This window comes from Schistocerca gregaria, chromosome X, assembly GCF_023897955.1.
Source record: "Schistocerca gregaria isolate iqSchGreg1 chromosome X, iqSchGreg1.2, whole genome shotgun sequence".
Lineage (NCBI taxonomy): Eukaryota > Metazoa > Arthropoda > Insecta > Orthoptera > Acrididae > Schistocerca > Schistocerca gregaria.
In genome coordinates this window covers 821,391,149-821,406,465 of record NC_064931.1, presented here as the reverse complement: position 1 = coordinate 821,406,465, position 15,317 = coordinate 821,391,149, and the positions used below count along the sequence as shown (strand labels likewise).

The window sequence follows — 15,317 nt, the reverse complement described above, 5'->3', positions numbered from 1 at the left end:
TCAATTCCACACTGTCAAGAGAGCTAAAATTTCACAATACGCAGTAGTTACAATGCAAGCTATATCTATAAAAGTTTCAAATCACCTCAAAGGATGCTTTTAGAGGAATACCCCAAAAAACTATTAATACCATCAAACTAGATCAGTCACTATTCCTTATACTATAACCATCTGCAATGTGAAGTACATCACCATAAAGAATGCTAATAATTGTAGCATTTGGGAATTGTCTAGGAGAGATTTACTGTGGGGAAAAAACTGTTCCATTATTAAAATTATCAGTCACTACCTTTTTCAAAACTGGCAAAAATGCATGCTCTAGTTGAAAAAAAAGAGTGTCTCCAATATAAATTGTGAGTTATAGTGGAGAGTTCAACATTCTATTGTCTTCAGCATAAGAGCATCAAAATTCTTATGTATATGGCTCCTCTCGGGTTTTACATTATATTCCAATTACAATTACTTTGTGATTGATAGATTGCAATGGTGATAGAGGGTGGTGGAGGTGGGGGGGGGGGGGGGGGGGGAGGGGGCAGGCAATGTTGCCAGCATGCAGCCACCCACATTAAACAATGCCCTGCCCATATCTACAAAACAGGGAATGCAGCAAGCTTACAACACTCCAGATGGAAGTACAATTAGCTGGCAGCTCACCCTTGCCACTCAACTCAATTCAACTGAAATATCACTCACTAAGTAATTTAAACTGAACTGTAGGGCAGGATTAACTTTGTATCAAGTATTTCAGGTCTTCCACTTCAGAAAAACAATTCACACATATCTAATACATCATTTTTAGTGGAAAGTTAGAGTCCATTTTCTACCAAAAGGTAATGCTCCCCAATTGTCAGAGACCCAAAAGGCTTTGCAGTAACTAGTGACTAGCTGCTATCAATCACTTTCTTGTTCATGAATAACAGCATGGTCTTCCACCAGTCCAATGATAAACTTGCTGTTACACTTCAGTACATATAATCAAAAATCTTCTTAGTGCTCTAGGAAGAAGATCAGGTACCCCAAAATTTTAAGCCAATTACATTTATCTCAAAGTCAAGTATAATTTCAGACGGTGGTAACTGGACAAATGTACTCTTCTTGTAACATAAAAGTTCAGTTAAAATTAGAGGTATTGAAACTTTCACACAACAAGCATAGAACACTGGTTAAATTAACAACAAAGTAGGGATCTACATATTCAGACAGCATTCTTTCAAAATTTTTTCCGTATCTTCTTCAAATTACTACTTCAAACAGACCATTCATGGCCTGCTCCAAACGCACCACTCGCCTGTACAGCAACACATGCCTTTGGAGAGGACCATGATATTTCCATTCTATGGCAAACATATGACACATTTTATACATTTCTTGACCCTTCCCCAAGTTCCAGCATTACATAGCTCACAGTTGCATAAGAAATATACGTAGAGGGTCTAATATACAGAGCCACAGCATGGAGGAGGAAAAACCATTCTTTAATGTACTCTTAGAACACAAGTAGGTTGAACTTTCAAGTAAAAGCTGATATGTTTTATAGTTCATTATTTCTTTCTTTTATTGTACTCTTCATGTCAAGGACACCACCTTATTATTTCCACAAACATTATCATTGCACATTATATCACATTTACTGCAATTAAAAATATTATGCAGCTCTGTCATGACAGGACAGCCTCATAATTCTGAACAACTGGGAACCAGGAGATTACATGGTATCAGGAGAAAGTTGTTGTTCAGTGTGAAAGAGCAGCATCTGTTTATAAGGCCTAGCCATCTTCGATCTTTACAATTAGTCATGCATAACGGTCGATGATACTTTTTTTTTCTAAAGCTACCAACTTGTCTCATTTATACAGTGAATACCAAAATAGAGCAAATGATCCAATGTCCTTGGAATGTCTGCAACACATGTTCCAAGCGAATACTAACCACATTTAATAAGATTCGATTACACGAGCATTTGAGGCACACTATTCACTTGCTGATTTTTCATTCCACCGAACCTCTGTTTCGACGTTTCTACTGTAGGTTTATACACAGGATTGTTTCTGCTGTTGCACATGTAGCAATTTGCTGAAGCCAGTCTAGGGGGAAAAGAGAGAGAGAGAGAGAGAGAGAGAGAGAGAGAGATTTCCCCCATCTTTCTTTATGAGGAAAGAACTCTGACTACAACGTTATGACCCAATAGTAAGACAATCAAATGAGTAATCACCTGTCATCTCCAATCAAGAAGAAATTCAAGCCATAAAAACATCCAGTTTTGGATTTCAAAGGTCATATATTGATGCACTTCCATAAGAAGGGATAAACTGTGACTACTGCTAGTTATGATAGTTTGATAAGGCAGCTGAAATGAGAAATACTGTCAAAAAATGGTTAAAATGGCTCTGAGCACTATGGGACTTAACATCTATGGTCAGCAGTCTCCCAGAACTTAGAGCTACTTAAACATAACTAACCAAAGGACAGCACACAACACCCAGTCATCACAAGGCAGATATATACTGTCACAAAAAACTAAGAACACATACTGAGAATACTACACTGAGGTGACAAAAGTCATGGGATTGTGAAATGCACATACACAAATGGCAGTAGTACACAAGATATAAAAGGGTAGTGCATTGGCGGAGCTGTCATCTGTATTCAGATGATTCATGTGAAAAGTTTTACAACGCACGACAGAAATTAACAGACTTTTAATGAGGAATGTGGGACAGTTAGAGCATTCAAAACATTTCAAGCTCCATGGTCTAGAGTGTGCTGAGGATATCAAATTTCAGACATTACTTCTCACTACAGACAATGTAGTGGCTGATGGCCTTCACTTTATGGCCTAGAGTAGTTGAGTTTGCTAGCAGACAACCAACACTGCATGAAATAACTGCAGAAACCAATGTGTGACATATGAGGAATGTATCCGTTAGGAGAATGCGGTGAAATCTGGCATTAATGGGTTATGGCAGCAGATGACTGACATGAGTGTATTTGCTAACAGCAACTCCTGGGATAGTGAGCATATTGGTTGGACCCTAGGTGATTGGAAAATCAAGGCCTGGTCAGATGAGTCCCGATTTCAGGTGGTAACAACTGACAATAGGGTCTGAGTGTGGTGCAGACCCCATAACACCATGGACCTAGGTTGTCAACAAGGCACTGAGCAAGCTGATAGTGGCTCCTTAATGATGTGGGCTATGTTTATATGGCATTGACTGGGTCGTCAGCCCAACCAATCTGGCCATTGACTGGAAATGCCTATGCTCACCTACTTGCAGACCATTTGCAGCCATTTGTTGATGGAATTTTTAAGGATGACAATGAGCAACATCACTGGGTCACAATTGTTCGCAATTGGTTTGATGAACATTCTGGACAATAAGATAGAATGATTTGGCCACCCAGATCAACTGAAAAGAATCCTATTTAACATTTATGGGTCATAATCAAGAGGTCAGTTTGTGCACAAAATCTGGCACTAGCAACATTTTCATAGCTCTGGACAGTTATAGAGGCAGCATGGCTCAATATTTCTGCAGGGGACTTCCAACTACATGTTGAGTCCATGCCACGTCGGGTTGCTGTACTAAGCCACGTGAAAGGTTGTGCAACACGATATTAGGTGGAATCACACGACTTTTGTTGCCTTAGTATACATCAGGGTTGCGCGTGTGAGGTGCCTGCAGGCATTGTGGGCGTGTGTATCGCTGCGCGGGGAAGATTGCCTATAATACATCATTAACAGCTGACGCTCGGGTTTGTAGTCACATTAGAATTCTTTGCATGGTCATATTTATTACAGTGTGATGATGCAATGAGCACTTACCACAAAATATAACATGCATGTAGTATTTGCAAAGTGAAGCCTTACAGACCGATCTTGTTTTACACAAAAGTGCAATTGAATGAAAAATTAAAAATAGTTAGCTTATAACAATTCTGTCCTGAAGAAGAGCAAACAAATTTACACTAGTGTGCATACCTTTATATGGCCACTTGTCATATAAGGCTTTGCATGTAAGTTATTAGGCTGTAAAAAAAAGGTCGTGTTGGTTTTCTATGTTATTCACTGAGTGATATTTTTTAACAAATTCTCCATCGCTGAAGGGATGCGCTGGTTTGGTTACTTTAAGAGCTATGTGACAGCTGACAATCAGTCATCATTGTCGATTACATGATTGTCTCCTGTAAATATGTTACAATGAAGACGTAAAAACTAACTTAACGCTTTATGAATAACACTAACATTAAGAAGAAATGACATACCTATACCTGAACTTACTTTAGTCTCTCTTTCCTGTCCTGTTTTAACTTGAGAAATTTGGCCTTCCTTTACTCAGTATTCAAAGTGATTACGAATTTCTCATGAAGGAGTTTAAAATGTGTCTTCACATTGTATTTCTTCCATACCAATAAAATAGCATTACAAAACAGATACAGAGGGCCGGTTTATGTTCCAGCTAAAAAGTATCGTTTGTACAATCTTAAGTCGTCCTCAGCCATTTTCCTCGCAATAATTTTATCCTACGACGAACGCCAAAGGCACTTCGATACTGGCAACACTAACCACACAAAATTAAAAGGCCCATCTTGCCACACGTATACTGGTAATGAATGAAAGATATTAGCAGAGAGACTGAGTGAGAACTCTTGGCTGACAGTGTCCATGGGCACGTAGTGTGGGCACTCAACTGGCGTCCACAAAGCACAAAGAGTGTATTTGACCGACCCCCCCCCCCCCCCCCCCCCCCCCGCTCTACACGATCTGAAATCTTAGGTGTGCTAACATCCATTGCTTGGGTTCATCAGTTTTCATATTTGTTTAGATGTTTAAAAAGAACATTTACTACAAGGGTAGGAGATTACTGGTGACTAGCAGGTCCCCCCCCCCCCCCTTCCAATGGTACCCAAAGTCTTGCAGACAGATGAAACAAATGTGTTACACACAGAATGATCATGGCATTACCAAAGTAATGCTCAAAAGGGCAAAATGTTGGTTAACCCCTTGAGAAAACTGGTCACTTTGGAGAAATATAGATGGTGTAAACTGGGACCAAGTCATACGACTCTCCACCACTGGTGTAACTCATGACAGTAAAGTACTTTGGTATGTCAGTCTGTTGTATGGAACCAGTACAGTAAGAGGCCACAACTGTGTAATTTTACAGATTGGCTAAAAGGAGCTCCCATGTTTGGACATGCCAACAACCATATCAAGGATGAAGTTGCCCAATCTGTTGGTGTATCAACATGGGCTGCCCAAAATGTCTAAATAGAAGTGTAGCACTCGCAGCTATGAAATACAGCAAAGGAACAGTGGTCGTGGAAACTTCCATCTTCCAAGCTGACAACAGCTTTGTTCATAGGGCTATGAAGGCATTCCTGGATTGGCAGCGAACACTTAGGCACCATATGCACCTCAACTGGTCCAATAAGTGACCCAATATTATTCCCATGTCGAACTATTCTTGTAGATATGTGTACCTGTCCTTTTTCACCTACTGGACAGTTTTTTGTTCAAGGAATCTATGATGTATTAAGGTTAACAGAGAGGCTAACTCGGGTGCGAAATAGGTATAAAATCATTTAGGGATTCCATAGGCATTGTTCAGTTTTCAGGATTTCAGCTGTTCCTCAGTGCCACTGACACTAATATCTATTTCATCTTTTCAGTGATTTGAGAATTAAATTGGGGTAATACACCTGGGTTTTCCTTTGTTAAGGAGCATTTGAAAACAGAGTTAAGCGTTACTGCTTTTAGTTTGCTACTCTCAACTTCAGTTCCGGTCTCGTCCACGAGTGACTGGACACTGTGGTGCCACGAACAGCCTTTACGTATGACAAAAAAGTAGCAATCAACATCCCATCAATGTGTTAAGTCTGTGGGATCTAAGCATCAATGACTTAACAGAGGTACGTGTATATGGAATAGGCTACCAGACATGTGACTGGTTTGAAGACTTCTTAAGTAGCAGAACCCAGTATGTTTTCCTTGACAGCAAGTGTTCATAAGAGATGGGTGTAACATCTGGAGTGCCCCAGCGCAGTGTGATAAGAGTATTGCTATTCTCTTTATACATAAATGATCTGGCAGACAGACTGGGCAGCAATCTACGGTCGTTTGCTGATGATGCTGTAGTCTACAGGAAGGCGTTGAAGCTAAGTGACTGTAGGTTGACACAAGACCACACAGAGAAAATTTTTATTTGGTGTGATTAATGGGAGCTGGCTTTTAATGCAGGAAAAACAAACCCTTAATGTTCGGATACAGCATTTCTACATCTACATGACTACTCTGCAATTCACATTTAAGTGCTTGGCAGAGGGTTCATCGAACCACAATCATACTATCTCTCTACTATTCCACTCCCGAACAGCGAGCGGGAAAAACGAACACCTAAACCTTTCTGTTCGAGCTCTGATTTCTCTTATTTTATTTTGATGATCATTCCTACCTATGTAGGTTGGGCTCAACAAAATATTTTCGCATTCGGAAGAGAAAGTTGGTGACTGAAATTTCGTAAAAAGGTCTCGCCGCGACGAAAAACGTCTATGCTGTAATGACTTCCATCCCAACTCGTGTATCATATCTGCCACACTCTCTCCCCTATAACGCGATAATACAAAACGAGCTGCCCTTCTTTGCACCCTCTCGATGTCCTCCGTCAATCCCACCTGGTAAGGATCCCACACCGCGCAGCAATATTCTAACAGAGGACGAACGAGTGTAGTGTAAGCTGTCTCTTTAGTGGACTTGTTGCATCTTCTAAGTGTCCTGCCAATGAAACGCAACCTTTGGCTCGCCTTCCCGACAATATTATCTATGTGGTCCTTCCAACTGAAGTTGTTTGTAATTTTAACACCAGGTACTTAGTTGAATTGACAGCCTTGAGAATTGTACTATTTATCGAGTAATCGAATTCCAACGGATTTCTTTTGGAACTCATGTGGATCATCTCACACTTTTCGTTATTTAGCGTCAACTGCCACCTGACACACCATACAGCAATCTTTTCTAAATCGCTTTGCAGCTGATACTGGTCTTCGGATGACCTTACTAGACGGTAAATTACAGCATCATCTGCGAACAACCTAAGAGAACTGCTCAGATTGTCACCCAGGTCATTTATATAGATCAGGAACAGTAGAGGTCCCAGGACGCTTCCCTGGGGAACACCTGATATCACTTCAGTTTTACTCGATGATTTGCCGTCTATTACTACGAACTGCGACCTTCCTGACAGGAAATCACGAATCCAGTCGCACAACTGAGACGATACCCCATAGCTCCGCAGCTTGATTAGAAGTCGCTTGTGAGGAACGGTGTCAAAAGCTTTCCGGAAATCTAGAAATACGGAATCAACTTGAGATCCCCTGTCGATAGCGGCCATTACTTCGTGCGAATAAAGAGCTAGCTGCGTTGCACAAGAGCGATGTTTTCTGAAGCCATGCTGATTACGTGTCAATAGATCGTTCCCTTCGAGGTGATTCATAAGGTTTGAATACAGTATATGCTCCAAAACCCTACTGCAAACCGACGTCAATGATATAGGTCTGTAGTTAAATGGATTACTCCTACTACCCTTCTTGAACACTGGTGCGACCTGCGCAATTTTCCAATCTGTAGGTACAGATCTATCGGTGAGCGAGCGGTTGTATATGAGTGCTAAGTAGGGAGCTATAGTATCAGCGTAATCTGAAAGTAACCTAATCGGTATACAATCTGGACCTGAAGACTTGCCCGTATCAAGCGATTTGAGTTGCTTCGCAACCCCCTAAGGTATCTACTTCTAAGAAACTCATGCTAGCAGATGTTCGTGTTTCAAATTCTGGAATATTCCATTCGTCTTCCCTGGTGAAGGAATTTCGGAAAACTGCGTTCAATAACTCCGCTTTAGCGGCGCAGTCGTCGATAACAGTACCATCGGCACTGCGCAGCGAAGGTATTGACTGCGTCTTGCCGCTTGTGTACTTTACATACGACCAGAATTTCTTCGGATTTTCTACCAAATTTCGAGACAATGTTTCGTTGTGGAACCTATTAAAGGCATCTCGCATCGAAGTACGTGCCAAATTTCGCACGTCTGTAAATTTTAGCCCATCTTCAGGATTTCGCGTTCTTCTGAACTTCGCATGCTTTTTCCGTTGCCTCTGCAACAGCGTTCGGACCTTTTTTGTGTACCACGGGGGATCCGTTCCATCTCTTACCAATTTATGAGGTATGAATATCTCAATTGCTGTTGCTACTATATCTTTGAATTTGAGCCACATCTCGTCTACATTCGCATAGTCAGTTCGGAAGGAATGGAAATTGTCTTTTAGGAAGGCTTCTAGTGGTACTTTATCCGCTTTTTTAAATAAAATTATTTTGCGTTTGTTTCTGATGGATTCGGAAGAAATGGTATTGAGCCTAGCTACAATGACCTTGTGATCACTAATCCCTGTATCAGTCATGATGCTCTCTATCAGCTCTGGATTGTTTGTGGCCAAGAGGTCAAGTGTGTTTTCGCAACCATTTACAATTCGCGTGGGTTCGTGGACTAACTGCTCGAAATAATTTTCGGAGAATGCATTTAGGACAATCTCGGAAGACGTTTTCTGCCTACCACCGGTTTTGAACAAGTATTTTTGCCAACATACCGAGGGTAGGTTGAAGTCCCCACCAACTATAACCGTATGAGTGGGGTATTTATTTGTTACGAGACTCAAACTTTCTCTGAACTGTTCCGCAACTGTATCATCGGAGTCTGGGGGTCGGTAGAAGGAGCCAATTATTAACTTAGATCGGCTGTTAAGTATAACCTCCACCCATACCAATTCGCCCGGAGTATCTACTTCGACTTCACTACAAGATAAACCACTACTGACAGACACAAACACTCCACCACCAATTCTGCCTAATCTATCTTTCCTGAACACCGTCTGAGACTTCGTAAAAATTTCTGCAGAACTTATTTCAGGCTTTAGCCAGCTTTCTGTACCTATAACGATATCCGCTTCTGTGCTTTCTATTAGCGCTTGAAGCTCAGGGACTTTTCCAGCGCAACTACAACAGTTTACAACTATAATTCCGACTGTTCCTTAATCCAAGCACGTCCTGTAATTGCCAAGCACCCTTTGACATTGCAGCCCATCCCGCACTTTCCCGAGGCCTTCTAACCTAAAAAACCGCCCAGTCCACGCCACACAGCCTCCGCTACCCGTGTAGCCGCCAGCTGAGTGTAGTGAACTCCTGACCTATTCAGCGGAACCCGAAACCCCACCACCCTATGGCGCAAGTCAAGGAATCTACAGCCAATACGGTCGCATTAGTAGTATCCTGCTAGGCACAGTCACACTGTTTAAATATCTGGGCGTAACATAGCAAAAAAAGATATAAAATGGAATGATACTGTGAGGATTGTGGTAGGGAAGACAAATGGTTGACTTCGATTCACTTGGAGAATTTCAGGAATGTGTAGTTTACGTGTAAAGGAGACCACATATAGGACGCAAATGTGACCTATTCTTGAGTACTGCTCCAGTGTTTGGGATCCGCACCAGGCCACACTGAAAGAAGACATAGAAGCAATTCTGAGGCAAGCTGCTAGATTTGTCACTGGTACGTTCGATCGGCATGCAAGTGTTATAGATGTGCTTCAGGAGCTCAAGTGGGAATCCCTGGAGGTAATATGACATTCATTTCAAATAACACTGCTGAGAAAGTTTAGAGAAACAGCATTTGTAGCTGACTGCAGAACGATCCTACTGCTGCCTACATACATTACGCATAGAAACCACAAAAATTAAATATGACGTATTAAGGTTCATACAGAGGCATATAGACAGTTGTTTCTTCATCACTCTACCTGCAAGTGGAACAGGAAAGGAAATGGCTAGTTGTGTTAAAGGGTACCCCTTGCCAGGCTTGCAGAGTATATATGTAGATGTAGAATGAATTACTTAAGCTGGATATGGCATACCTGAAGGATTTGGTACACCCATGTCCTCGTCGAAATCAGGCCATTGTCAAGGCTAGAGGTAGTGTTACAGGGTACTAGCATGATGTATGCTGTGGGTGAATTTTAGCCCAATGTGCTTTTATAATGCACAGAAACATTTAACAGCAATGAGATTACTAGCCTTGAGCTACACAACATCTTGTAAAAGTATACCGAGAGAAATGGCTATTAGCTAGTAATGTGTCTGTGATGTTTCATGAATTTATGCATTGAATGTCAATCAGCTGTCAGTGAGCAGTTGTTTCTCCAACGCTCTGTAAACAGTGAGCAACAGTTGAAGAACTTCTGCTGTGCTTCAAAGTTCAGTCTGTATTTTACTCAAAAATACACTCTGCAATAGGACAGTAGGAAATGGTGTGTGAAAGAAGACTTATTTTCCCACATTTTTATGTTCCCAGTGGTCTGAAATCAATTTGTGTGTGTGTGTGTGTGTGTGTGTGTGTGTGTGTGTGTGTGTGTGTGTACATAAATCTGGTTTATACCAGTTTCATACATCTCGATACAAAATTATATGTGTATCAATGTAAATTCTGTGAGGATCTATATGACTCTTAATGCTCTTATCCTGACAGTGGCTATTAAGCTGCTGCATCTTTTTTTCATGTTTTCTTTGATACCAAGTTTTCTAGTTATACATTAGGTTCAGAAGTCACACTCATGGCAATGGCTTCCTTATAAGAATTAGCACATATCCATAGCTTCTCCGGTTTCTGTCAGTAAGTTTAGTTTATCTACAATTGTCATTACAGAGGAAGTTTCCTATAAATGATGTATGCTTTCATATCAAAAATGTCTTTGGCAACAATCTGCCTCTACAGTTTATGTTTATATGATTTGCTGTAGTCAATTCATAGTGATAGTGCCATCTCCCCCCCCCCCCCCACCACAAAAAAATCTTTGTTTTGGCAATAGACTGAACTGTAGTGCAGACCGATGTCTACATTCAGGCCCTATTTAATGTGATCTTCTTTCTGGAAACAAACTGCAAAGTAAGTTCAGAATATCTGTACCCACATAATACATAAATTTCAGTGTGTGTTACGTACATAAACTTTATGGAATATAGCGTGTCACTGCACTGTTCTATTCCAACACACTGTGAAAAAATTTAACCATTCCCACTGGATGACTTGGGTGGTCTACAAATCCACTCAACTCAGCTTTGAATAGTCAAGGAGCAACATGTGTGAAACATGACAATTTGGCCCACTACATTAACCTAGGCTATATTGTTTCATACTCCAACTGCCCAACTTAAATCTAATCAAAGAGTCATCAAGTGTCATATACCAGTGAATCACGTGACTTTTATCTAAGTGAACAATAGCATCAAAGAGAGATGACTCCCAGGATTGAGAAATACCCAAGTTATGAGTCACATCTCTAGTTTGGTATCAGGTTGCTAGTTTCCAAGATAATGACAGTAGCATGCTTAAACAGACAGTTATCACTTTTCATATGCATGTTCACCACTGAGAACTATGCCTTGAAACTTGGACTTATTCTGTCCTCTAAGTCACTTTTATAACATCATTCTGATTAAGAATTATATCTTTCCTGATATGTTAACATTTCAAAGCTGCAACATGTGAATGACAAGACCTTTTGCATCGATGCTCTTCTATGTAAATCAAGCCAAAAGACAGTTACTTGCCTTTTTCTCAATAGCTTACTTTAGCATCTGAACTAGCAATATGCAAATCAGCATCTATTTCTCAATAAGAATAATTAGCATATTTTATGGTATTTCTTAAATTACTAGCCATAAAGGTGGAAGAAACCTCTTTTCAAAATTATATTGTAACAAAATAAATAGAATATTAATATTTTATAAATAACTCAGAAGTTGCATGTGTAAAAGAAACAGAAATAGGGGGTACTAGAGCTGTATAATCAGATTAATACCGCTTTGATCATGCCACGAAAACTCTATACAAGTGGATACTTTGAATAGCCAAACAAATTTCCACAAATTTCTACGAAAAAGCAGCAACCAATTTCTGTTATTTAATCATGGTACAAGGAAAAAAAAAAACTACAGGTGACAAACCAAACTGACACCCAAAAGGGATTGGCCTCAACCTCCGACAAAACTACTGTTATATTCTGAGTAGCTGAATTATTTGTCCTCCTCTTGGTAATTCACTTTTAGAGAAACATTCTCAGACACCGGTACATCACAATCTTTCACTAACACATCCTCAAACATAAAACTTCACAAATTTATTAGGCAGTTATCTTGTTACAACAGCATTTCAGAAACCTGTTTTCTATTGCTCACATTTTGGACAGGGTTCTTTTTTGATATAAACTTGAGAAGCAGTTCATTTCATGGAACCAATTCCATTATGGTACAAGCCAACAATTCTGGGAGTCTCACGTCCTCTCGATACTGGTAACAGGTATTTTCAGCCCTGAAGACTATTAACCAATGATGGTTTATTACTTTCTAGTAACAGTTATCTGCAAGTCACTAAGTACACACTTTTACTTGCATATCATACACTGTTGTCGGTTAAGGACCTTACAGTGAAGCGCGTAGCTACAACACTAGAAAAAAAAAAAAAAAAAGGATTTTTCACTATTCCAGGTTAAATCTGACAGACATTATTATCATTATTATTATGTGTAAAGAAAACTTATGTCAAAGTGACACAATCCACATAATTACGAAATATCATATTCATGATCTATGGAACAACATGTATGTATGTATAGTCTTTATCCCCATGTTTACAACACTACCTACGTATTGGAAAACGCAAATTTAATGCACACAGGTGCAAGCATATTACACCTTATGGCAAAAGTAGTAGTTGTTGTGGTTTTAAGGCCAGAGACTGGTTTGATGCAGCTCTCCATGCTACTCTATCCTGTGCAAGCTTCTTCATCTCCCAGTACTTACTGCAACCTACATCCTTCTGAATCTGTTTAGTGTATTCATCTCTTGGTCTCCACCTACGATTTTTACCCTCCACGCTGCACTCCAATACTAAATTGGTGATCCCTTGATGCCTCAGAACATGTCCTACCAACCGATCCCTTCTTCTGGTCAAGTTGTGCCACAAACTCCTCTTCTCCCCAGTCCTACTCAATATTTCCTCATTAGTTATGTGATCTACCCATCTAATCTTCAGCATTCTTCTGTAGCACCAGATTTCGAAAGCTTCTATTCTCTTCTTGTCTATCGTCCACGTTTCACTTCCGTACATGGATACGCTCCATACAATTACCTTCAGAAACGACTTCCCGAAACCTAAATCTATACTCCATGTTAACAAATTTCTCTTCTTCAGATGGCAATAGTTACCAAGGTATAAAATAAACATAGCAACCGCACTCTGTTGTCATTTAAGTTACCGGCTTCTAATTTAACTCCGATTACGATACAAGTCTTTAAACGTTCTTGGTTGAGACAAGCTTTATTAGTTCTTAAACATACCTCCCGGTGCTTCAGTTTTTTCTTTCCTGCGTAAGCAGCCTCAAGCTTTGCATTTGGCACAGCTTTCGTCCGCTTCGTATTTTTTATTCCTAGTGTTATGCCAACAGGAGCGAACCAGTACCTGTAATATTTTGAAAATAGAGAACAACAGTATCCACACCGAAGGAGAAGAAATCTATGAAGCTGAACACGACATTTGCTTACCTTTCGCAGATATATCTGACGCAGAGAAAGACTGCGGCAAGTGGAATAGGAAGAAGCAAATCCCTAGGGTTTGCATATCCTTTCTGGGGGTCTATGTCACTCCACTTCACATTTGGAGGGAGCCAGAATGATGCACTCCAAAATATATCAGACAGGTACTGTAATGTCGAAGAACCTAACATGTTGCTAGTTGTTTAAAGTCAGTCAGGCACGTGACGTACAGGCGTAATGTAAATAAACTATTCTTCCAAACAGCCTATAACAGGTATCAAAGCAAAGCACTCACACTGAGCTTTAAGCCTTTAACAGTCTTTGAAAACCACTGTCAGTCCTCTACCATCAGACTCCACAACCGCAAAATAATCTACTCAACTACTCATCAAACTACACCTTATCCACACCCACACTGCCCCACTACACATCCGCTACCAGTACAACACAAAGAACTCACGCGAAGATAAAAAACCAAGCCCCCGTCAAATCGCCAAACGTATGACAAATGACTGTCTAATGAGACGGTACAATGTAACTTCTCGAATAGCATACATAACCACACAGAAAATGCCAAGCTTGCATTCTTGGATAACTTCATATGATTCTCATAGGGATTTGCAAAGTGGTTAGAGTATAAACAGTTTAACAGTTGATTCACACTGAACGTCACGGAACGAAAGCCAAAATATCCCACAATGCATTTCAAACGGAGCCATTCACACGTACTTCAACGGAACGGAACAGAACGGGACGACACGTAAACACCAACGATTTTCGGCCGTGAGGAGACGTCCTGTGAAACGATACTAAATGGTCTTCTCTGAATGCAACCTCGAACACATGGTTCAGAACCCCAGCCACGGTGGAGATATATTAGGTCTAATGGCAACAAACTTCGAGGAAGTCCTCATCGAAACTGGTATCAGTGACCATGAGGCAGTTATAGGAGAGATGAATTTCAAAACACAAAAAACAACTAAAACAAGAAGAAAGATTTATATGTTCAGTATACTAGGAAGAGAAACAATAGTGCCATACCTCAATAAGGAACTTGAAATTTTTAGCCGAGGACAGGAACATGCAGAAGAACTATGGCTCTAGTTTAAAACAATAGTTAACCATGCACTGGACAGATATGTACCCAACAGGGCAGTTCATAATGAGAGAGATCCTCCCTGGCACACAGTCACTGTAAAGCAACTTCTAAAATAACAGAGACTGCTGCATAATAGGTGTAAACCAAACCATAGTGCTTTAGATATAGAGATGCTAAATGGAACTCGTTTGGCTGTCAAGAGAGTAATGCATGAACTCTTCAGTGACAACCATAGCAGAATATTATCAAATGGTCTTGCACAAAACCCAAAGAAATTCTTGTCATACGTAAAGGCTGTTAGTGGCACCACAGTGTCCAGCCACTCGTGGACGAGACTGGAACTGAAGTTGAGAGTAGCAAACTAAAAGCAGTAACGCTTAACTCTGTTTTCAAATGCTCCTTAACAAAGGAAAACCCAGGTGTTTTACCCCAATTTAATTCTCGTATCACTGAAAAGATGAAATAGATATTAGTGTCAGTGGCACTGAGGAACAGCTGAAATCCTGAAAACTGAACAATGCCTATGGAATCCCTAAATGATTTTATACCTATTTCGCACCTGAGTTAGCCTCTCTGTTAACCT

At 40.3% G+C, this 15,317-nt stretch overlaps 1 protein-coding gene across 2 annotated transcripts in view; it reads right to left on the bottom strand.

The window, feature by feature from the left end:
* LOC126298372 (ceramide synthase 6) overlaps positions 1 to 14,574 on the bottom strand; it is a 118,548-nt gene extending 103,974 nt beyond the window's left edge. Inside the window, exons 1-2 of one of the 2 annotated variants that reach the window (XM_049989679.1) lie at positions 13,645 to 14,574; positions 13,441 to 13,561 (exon numbers count right to left, since the gene is read on the bottom strand). In XM_049989679.1, coding sequence (XP_049845636.1) covers positions 13,441 to 13,561; positions 13,645 to 13,826 — 303 coding nt within the window. In that variant the 5' untranslated portion in view covers positions 13,827 to 14,574. The remainder of the gene's footprint in view (positions 1 to 13,440; positions 13,562 to 13,644) is intronic. The other variant, XM_049989678.1, reaches the window with a different exon arrangement.
* Between the last annotated feature and the right edge of the window lie 743 nt (positions 14,575 to 15,317).